Source organism: Balaenoptera musculus, chromosome 1 (assembly GCF_009873245.2).
Source record: "Balaenoptera musculus isolate JJ_BM4_2016_0621 chromosome 1, mBalMus1.pri.v3, whole genome shotgun sequence".
In the NCBI taxonomy this organism is placed as follows: Eukaryota; Metazoa; Chordata; class Mammalia; order Artiodactyla; family Balaenopteridae; genus Balaenoptera; species Balaenoptera musculus.
Window position 1 is genome coordinate 13,927,603 of NC_045785.1, and position 9,218 is coordinate 13,936,820.

Here is a 9,218-nt window from a genome sequence, read left to right on the forward strand (position 1 = left end):
GTCCACATCAGTCCCCAAAGCCCTGATTTCACCACTGGACAAATCATTTTTATTCCCCTTTATAGCTCATCCTCTCCTTCCCAGAGGAAGATAAATGGGCCTTGCCGTTAGAGACACCTGGTTATAAATCAAGACTCTGCCACTGACAACCTCCGTTGACACTGGTGCATCCCTCTAAGCCTCGGTTTCCTCACCTGTAAAATGAGGGCAATGACAGTACCCACCTTCCCGGATGACTGGGAAGGTGAGATTATTTCACTCATACAAAGTACCCAGGATCCATTCCCCTTTCCCCACCGCTCACCTGGATAGTCTAGGGGGGCGACTGCTCACCCACCACCCAGGGGTGAAGAGGAATTCTTAGCAGACAAGTAAAAAAACTGACTTACTTTCCATTCCTCTACCCACTGGAATCTCCTGAGATGATTATTAAAAATGAGGATTTCCTGGAAGCCATCCCAAACCTACTGAATCGTAAAATCTTGGGGCAGAGCTTGGAAATCTGCACGTCTAACGATAATTGTAAATCACTATTGTGACCGTGATGGAAAGCGAGAAAACCCTGCTGCGGGTCACCAGCAAGACAGGCAGAGAACGCCTGACTACCGGGGCAGTCTTACCTGTTGGGTGAATTCAAGTCTGTAAAATTCTGGAAACAAAAGATAGAAGTCCCCATTTACAGGCAAATTGACATAAGCTTGGAGCTGCCATAAAGTGGGGATGACAATTGTATCCCTCCCAAACGGGGCAGTGAGCAGTAGATGAGATGCATCCTGAGTGCCTACCCCATCCTCCCCGCGGAAAGGCACAGACACATTGGCTTTTGTCCCAATCGTGCCTCCGGCTCCAGAGTTGAACTTACTTGGAGACTTAGAATCCAGCAGAGCAGTGTGTACTTTGAGCCGCAGCCCGTGTGGTGAAGGCTAAAAGAGGCGTATAGAAGAACAACAGAACAAGAAGGAAATGATGGTGCCGGAAGGAGGGAGGCACCAGGAAGGAGGCACAGGAGGCAGCCTTTGACCTGACCGAGATGGCTGGGGGAATGGGGACCAGCAAAGATAGGGGAAGGCAGCCTGAGCCCCAGCCCAGAGCCACGTATGCACAGCAGCGATCAGGGGATGATTCTGGAAGGTAAACTAAGGCTGGAGCGTAGAGGGTTGTGAACAGCATCATAAGGAATCACGATTTTCTCCTCAAGTCAAGGCTTCAGAGACATATTCCTCTGAAAACTCTGTATTTCAGAGTGGGTTTTATTCTCATATTTAAAAGTTAAATGCCAACACTTAGAAATCGAGAGTGATGGCATCACCACCTAGACTCTAAGTGACTCTGAAACAGTGGGACCAGGTGGTGCTGGGACCGCCCACCTGGCACCATCAGCCCCCATAGGTAGCATGAGGCTGAAACCCCTGCCCTGGCATTTGGGGATCCCAAAAAGACCTCAGTCTGGGGAGAAGCAGAATTACACCTGTGCTTCCAAAGGTCCAACTGATGACAATTAATGTGAGTCATCAGCCCTATGGCCTTTACACACATTAACCCATTTTGTTCTCACCACAACCTTATGAGATGCTGTTATCCCCATTTTTCAGATGAAGAAACTGAGGCACAGAGAGGTGAAATCACTTGCCTAAGGTCACACAGCTGGTAAGTAGCAGAGCTGTGTGGACTGGATCCGAAACCCACAGCACCGGTGAGATGAGGGGCGGGTGAGTCTCCCTTGGCCTCTCACCATATGAGGTTGTCTGGTTCAGAGGGTGAGGTTGTGCCCCATGTCTGTCCCCGTTCTAGGTACTAATGCCATGTGTTTTCCCCAACTCCTCACAGGAAAGCCGGTTTTCTTAGTCAACTTATCAGGCAGGGAAGGAGGGCAGAGTCATTCAGGAGCCAGGTCAGGTGGTTTGGCCGCAGTCCCCAGCTCAGCCTCGCCTGCTGCTGACTGCGGACCCCACCGTGGGGAACAACCAACCTCAACAGGAAGAAAACAGACCCGGGAGGTTCTCCTGCCACACCTGCCGTGGCTCCACCTGCCCCACAAGTCACCACACCCAATCCTCCCAGCCCAGTGGATTTGCAAAAGAGAAAACAGAACACACACACAAATAACCACCAATCCCGTGTGTTTCCTGGCATCCGGTGACTGTTTGGTCAAGAGCTCCCTCCCTCTTTGTGTACCCGCTGGACACTCCTAACCCCCTCCAGCTGCTGCCGGCTCGGCTCGGGTGGCTGATCACAAGCTCAGCCCCCAGGCAGGTGCCTCCCACTCCCAGGGAAAGCATCAAAGGATCCAAGGAGGCCAGCAGCCGAGATCTGCCAGCCCTAAGCCCCACTGGCCACCCTCTGCCAGCTCAAAGTCACCTTTGCTCCAACTCCTCCGCTGGCCAGCCGGTCAGAGCCAGTCCAAGACCCCCTCCCTCTCAGCCCGGCAGGAACCTGGAACCATTCCCCACCGGGCAATCATTAATCGGATTCCTGACATTCCTCTGCCCCAGGTCGGCTTGGGGACATGCTCCCCAAAGGAGGAGGAGCAGAGGCCCAGGGCTGGCATCTGGACATGCAGCTGATGGGCAAGGTGGTGCTGTCTGCCGCTGCCCTGCTCCTGGTGACCGCAGCCTACAGGCTGTACAAGTCAAGGACTGCCCAGGCCCCACTGGGGGGTGGGAACGCCAAGGCTGAGGCCAAGGAGGACACAGAGGGCTCCAGGCAGCCTGCCATCCAGGAGGCTGTTTCCGGGGCACCACAGTGGGGCCTGAGACGCCGGAGAGGAAGCAAGGGGGCCGGAGTATCGCTGGGCTGCAGCTGGGGGAATCCGGAGGGTTCCGGAGTCCTGGCAACAGGAGCGTCTCCTGCAGACTCAGAAGCCCGAGAGACTGGGAAACCCGAGAGGAAACGTGCTGGTGAGGAGCAGGGTGGGCAGTGCCCGGACTCTGGCCTGGCAACTCCTCGGTGCAGTGGCCGGGAAGCCGGAACAGCTGCTGGCGGTAAGCCCGAGCTGCCCCGTCACCCCCATTGGTGCAGTGAACCCCAAAGCTCCCTAACTGGCCTCGCTGCAGCAGACGGCAGCGGTGTGAGTGGTGAGCTCGCTCCATGGCGGGACAGCAGATCCCGGGAGCAGCTGGGGGCCGGGGAGCAGGAATCCCCTGACCGGTGCTGGGCGGCCCACACAGAAGGCAAGAGTGACATGAACAAGAGCTGGGTCTTTACCCGTGTGACAGGGGTCCACAGGGAAGAGGCTGGGGCCCTCCGGGCTGCCTCGGAAATGGGCCTGGCCCTGCGTCAGCAGGTGGGAGCCGCCGATGCCTCCTATACCTTCTTGTCTGTGGCCCGGGTTCGAGTGGAGGAGAATTTCATACCAGAGAAGATGGAGGGGATCAGGCCCAGGCTGAAGGGCAAGGTGTACGATTACTGTGTTGAATCCACCTCTCAGGCCACCTCCAGGGGCAGGCTGGCCCCCAGAACAGCAGCCCTGGCTGAGGCTCCGCCCCCTGTGTCAGTGCCAGGCCCCCTGGGAATGGGGCCAGCCTCGGGAGGCCAGGCCGATGACAGAGTAGGTGGAGTGGAGACAGCCGCCTCCCCCCAGCCTGTGCTGTCACCCTCCACACAAGGCTTCAGCAGGAAGGAGAGCCTCCTTCAGATCGTGGAGAACCCGGAGCTTCAGCTGCAGCTCGATGGCTTTGGGGACCCTGCTCCATCGTGCCCAGACCAGAGCGCCCTGCCCACCAGCCCCATATCCCGGGGTTCTCTTGGGTCCAGCTCAGCTGGAAGCAGCGGGAAGCCCCACCTGCACTTCGTGGCTGGGGCCAATTTCTTTCACCTCCCTCTCACCCCCGGATCAGCCCCAGATGTCCACCTGGATCTGGGCAATTGTTATGAGGTGCTGGCCTTTGCCAAGAAGCAGAGCCTGGAGACCCTGAAGGAAGCCGCCTACAAGGTGATGAGTGACAACTACCTCCAGGTCCTGCGCAGCCCGGACATCTACGGGTGCCTGAGTGGGGCAGAGCGGGAGCTGATCCTCCAGAGACGGCTCCGGGGCCGCAAGCACCTGGTGGTGGCGGACATGTGCCCCCAGGAAGACTCCAGCCGCCTCTGCTGCTATGACGACGAGCGGGATGTCTGGCACCCGCTGGCCCGTCTGCCCCCTGAGGCTGTGTCCCGGGGCTGTGCCGTCTGTAGCCTCTTCAATTATCTCTTCATCGTGTCCGGTTGCCAGGGGTTTGGGCACCAGCCCTCCAACCGCGTCTTCTGCTACAACCCGCTGACGGGCATCTGGAGTGAGGTGTGCCCTCTGAACCAGGCCCGCCCTCACTGCCGGCTGGTGGCCCTGGATGGACACCTGTACGCCATCGGGGGTGAGTGTCTGAACACGGTGGAATGCTACAACCCTCGCCTGGACCGCTGGACCTTTTGCCCGCCGCTCCCCAATGACACCTTTGCCCTGGCGCACACAGCCACGGCGTGTGCCGGAGAGATCTTCGTCACCGGCGGCTCCCTGCGCTACCTGTTGCTCCGATTCTCGGCCCAGGAGCAGCGCTGGCGGGCTGGCCCCACTGGGGGCGGCAAGGACCGCACAGCCGAGATGGTGGCGGTCAAAGGCTTTCTCTATCGCTTTGACCTCAACCGCAGCCTGGGCATCAGCGTGTACCGCTGCAGCGCCAGCGCCCGCCTGTGGTACGAGTGTGCCACATATCGGACCCCTTACCCGGACACCTTCCAGTGTGCCGTGGTGGACGACCTCATCTACTGTGTGGGGCGCCAGCGCACCCTCCGCTTCCTGGCCGACTACGTCTCACCCAGGTTTGTGCCCGAGGAGCTACAGAGCTTCCCCTCCCCTCAGGGCACCCTCCTGCCCACCGTCCTGACCTTGCCCGGCCCTGATGTGCCCCAGACCAGGGTCTAATGGCCCCTCTGCTGGGCCCCTTCTGCAAAACTAGAGGCAAAAAAAACCCCTACCCATCACTCCATGGGCCATTTCTGGGAGATCAGGTGGCCTGGGAATCTGGCCAGCAAGAGGTGAATTCCAGTCCTGTCTCCGCCACTGGCTGGACTTCTTAGCTGCATCTTTGCCCCCATTGGGCTGCAGAAGCCCAGTGTGGAAATGGAACTCGGGGCTGGTGCTCTGAGGCCCAGGATGCCCACGTCCGCAGGGATGACCATCACCTTGCTTGAGCTCTGAATGGGGGGCGGGTACCAGGACCCCAGCAAAGTTCAAGGGCACAGCCTTTTCACAGTCCTGGTTCCAGGGGCCAGTTGACCCCCAGTGACCCCTCAAGCTGACCCTGCTGGATCTGGGCTAGACCTCCATAAGCCGCCAGGACCTCTTCCTAAACATTGGCCACTGAGCCCCAACCTCCAAGATTCCCAGAAGCACCTGGGACACACAGGTGGGGAAAATGAAGGGAGGCGGCTCCAGCAGGACCAGGAAGGAGCCCAGGAGAGCCCCAAGGGGCCCGGCCAGAGGGAGAGATGGTTGGAAAAGCAGAACAGCTGAAGTTGGAAGAGCCCACGGGAACTCTTGTCTGCAGAATAAATTGACCAAAGCCCACTTTAATTTTTCTCATTACCTGGAATTCTAGTGTACTGGAAGGAGGAGAAACCTCCATTTTCAGCATCCATTTGTAAAGGCACATCTTCTTGCAGGGTTTACTGAGAATACAATTGATTCTGAATACGAGGTCTCAGGAGAGCGAGGAAAAAATGTGATCCAAGGGCCACCGTCTGCTGGGCCCACTGTTACATGACCACTGCACTCTCTCCCCAGATCGCAGCACCCTTCACAATACAGCTCCCCATGCAACCCAGCCCTCACCTTGGAGCTGGGGGGACAGCCGCCACCAGTCAGCCCTTCCAGGTGGTGAGAGGTGATGGCATCCTTTGCCCTCCCTGTGCCTTGCGGTCACCTGGTCTGCCTCATCAGACAGGAGAGGACCAGGGAGGCGCAGGTCCATGATGGAACTGGGGAACTAGAAGGTTCTAGTAGTGCATTGGGAGACTGGGATCTCCTTTCACATCAGGTTTGGTAAATTCTCAAAGGGAAGAAACTCTCCAACCTCAGGAAGTTACCTTTCTTCCCGGAGGGAGGGGAGAGAGACTGGTCCAATCTATTACTGCAGCCCTGTTCCATCTCCAAGGGAGACACATATACAGAAAGGAGAGCAGCAATGCTCTTGGTCCCAGCCAGAAGCCAGGAAGCTGGGACTACTTCTAAAGTGACAAGCTGCATGAGGAAAGAAGCAGAGAAGGGAGGTGCACCAGGGCAGGTCCCACAGGTGGGATGGTACGAGTGTGCCACATATCGGACCCCTTACCGCTCAGACTTCAGCATCCTTATCTTAAAAATGGGAAGGACCATCCCTGGGGGATAAACGTGAGCACCTGGAGAAAGTTCTTCCCAGTTCCACGGGGTCCTGGCAGGAGCTTGTGTTCACTGCAGCTGTTGGGGATGATCTGGGGTGGGGGATCTTTTTGGAAGATGCAGGATTGGAACAAAGAATGAGAGGAGGTTGGTACAGAGACGAAGCCTTTTCTTGGACCGCACAAGGCCACCTTCCCTATTCTAGGGCCTGGGAGGCGAAGCTGCTTAGTTTGTTTCTAAGTTGGAGGCTGGGGAAGGAAAGATTGCAGGGACTATGGCTGGAGCCTGCGGAGGGAGACCTCCTCCCCAAACCCCTCCACCACAAAGGCCATGCTCAAGCTCAGAGTCAACACTCAGGCATGAACCTCCAAGGGACCCAGGGGAATTGGAGATGTGATGCCAGGCAGGGAGAAGGGTTTGCTCAGAAGGAGAACCCCATCTGGGAGCTGGGGCAGGTAGAGCCAGATCCAGCCCCAGGGGCAGGTCTCCGGTAAGGAGGCAGGCAGAGCACAAGGCCTCAGCCAAGCTGGGTAGGGTGTGGGGAAGGGCTCCAAGCCAAGGTTGAGCTAGGGATCACTCTGGAAAACTTCCAGAAGCCCATTGCGTACATATGGCAGGGACTAGGGAAATGGATCAAGGGATAAGGCAGCAGAGCTTGTTCTAGATGGTGGATGTGGTCTTCATGATGAGAGGGAGAGCTGAGACTTGAGCCTGGATTCAGGTACGCCACACATCTCGTCTGCCTCCTATGGTCCCATGGCAGACATCACTAACCAATCACCATGTCTTTTCTTGTTGAGCTCTTTCAATGGCCTCAGAACTCTTTCAACATGGAGCCCCAGGCAGTCATTACTGATAGATTAGAGCTGTGCATTTCTTATTCCTGGCCTGGGTCTCCAGAGCTGGGTTTAGGGATGAGAGTGGTCAGGGCTGTCGTGTTAGGGCAAGGTTCAGGGGGCCTGCAAAAACCACCTGGGGCCATGATGGTCAGGGTTCATTTACAGACTGTTTAAGCCAGGCACTGTTCCGGGTGTTGGAGATACAACACATCCCTGCCCTAATAGACCTCACATTCTAGCTGTAGAAAACAGGCAATTTTAGAAAACAAATACATAAACAAACAAATAGAACCCATGCTGCATACAGGCCATAGAGAAAGAGAAGGCAGGCAAGTGGGATCGTGCAATCAGGCTCCCTGATAAGAAGAAGCTGGGCAGAGCCCTGAGTGGAAATCTGGAAGATGCAGAGACCAAGGCTGGCTCAAGGCCTGGGAGGGCTGGCTCTGCCGTCTGAATGACTTTGCCACGCCAGCAGGGGAGGGCAGGAGGGCCTCCCAGGCACTCCATCCTGTTGTGTGAAGAGGGCAGGAGCCCAGCTGTTTGCTTTAGCCTTTCCTGTAAGGGACAGAATCTCATTACACCAACATTTATGAAAGACGGTCTTTGGATAGAGGTAAGCTACATTCCCAAGAGAGAAGTAGAGTTTGCACCTTTAAGGGTGTGAGTCAAAATAACACACAGACGCCACACCTGAATGTTTGGCTGGGTGTCAGTGAGCCCATATGACTCCATGAAATCAGAGTCTAGGATTTCCACTTGACCTTTTTAATAGCCTTGGCTGTTGCCCTCTAGCCCTCAGCCTCAGAGTGACTTGTGTGTCACTGGGCTTCTCCATGGGTCATCTGTTCCTGCTTTCCCAGTAAGAGTTCTTTCTTCTTTAGGAAACAGACAAACAAACTTAAGTTTGTGTTGCTTTGCACGTTAGGCCAACCATGCCATTATCGAACAAAAGTTGGAAAATAGAGAAAGGTATAAAAAATATCCCCAGTTTCGCCACCCAAAGACAGAACCCCCCCACCCACCCACCGCTGTGGTGTAGGTCCCTCCGGTCTGCTTTTCTTGTGCATGATTTTTGTTTGGCTTGATTTTTGCCTAGATGTGATTGTGCTGAATATACAATTCAGTTGCTTCCCTTTGTTACTTAGCTTTATAGAATAAGCATTTTCCCGTGTTATTACAAACCCTCGGTAAACATCATTTCAATAGTTGCACAATATTCCATCCAGTGGACCTGCCATGGTTTATTTAAACATTCCCCCCTCCTTCAGGCCTATAGACGTTTTTTTTTTTCTGTTGGTTTCTTTTTCTATCATAAATAAAACGTCTTTTGTTTTCGCGTTCCTCTCTGTCTGAGGCTTCCATCAATGTTTACAAGAGAAGCTCAGCCTCAGTTCTGTCTGGAAGAGCCAGGTTTTTGAAACAACCATAGAAACCACAGCAGTTGCCTGGGGCTGAGACCTGGGCCCTGCTTTTACTGTAGGGCACAGAGCTTCCCTTGGACATGACCAGCAAGAAAGGCAAGGCTGGAGGCCTTCCTGTCCTATGGGATTCCCGGAGCCAGGATGTAAGATAAGGACCCCTGCTCTGCACAAGCCAGGAACTGAACCACGTGCTTCCTACAACTCCCCTCATTTATCCTCACAACAAGCCCATTTTACAGGTGAGAAAACTGAGGCTCAGTGAGTTCAAGGAAACTTGCCTCCATGGCAAAGTCCAAAAGACCCTCAATTTCCTTAAAAGCATCCTTAAACCTGGCCTGCCCACTCTGAGCACATTGCTATTTCCATTCCCCTACCATGAGGTGCAGAGCCAAGGACTTGGCCTCAGCTGTCTCGTGGGCTGCCCCTAATCCCTGTCCATCCCCCACCAATCAATTATGCTCTATCCTTGAATTTGGAACTCGAAAGAAGTTGTCTTAAGCTCTCTGATCCTCCATATCTGCAACTGTAAAGTGGCTTTGCCACTGCCAGCCTCGCGAGAATGTTGTAAGAACTAACAAGAGAATACGTGTAAAGCACCTGGTTGCT

At 55.2% G+C, this 9,218-nt stretch overlaps 1 protein-coding gene across 1 annotated transcript; it reads left to right on the plus strand.

The window, feature by feature from the left end:
* Positions 1–2,506: 2,506 nt before the first annotated feature.
* KLHDC7A (kelch domain containing 7A) lies at positions 2,507–8,947 on the plus strand. Its single transcript, XM_036850438.1, has one exon. The coding sequence runs from the start codon at positions 2,507–2,509 to the stop codon at positions 4,895–4,897; it is 2,391 nt and encodes a 796-aa protein (XP_036706333.1). The 3' UTR covers positions 4,898–8,947.
* The last annotated feature ends 271 nt before the right edge of the window (positions 8,948–9,218 follow it).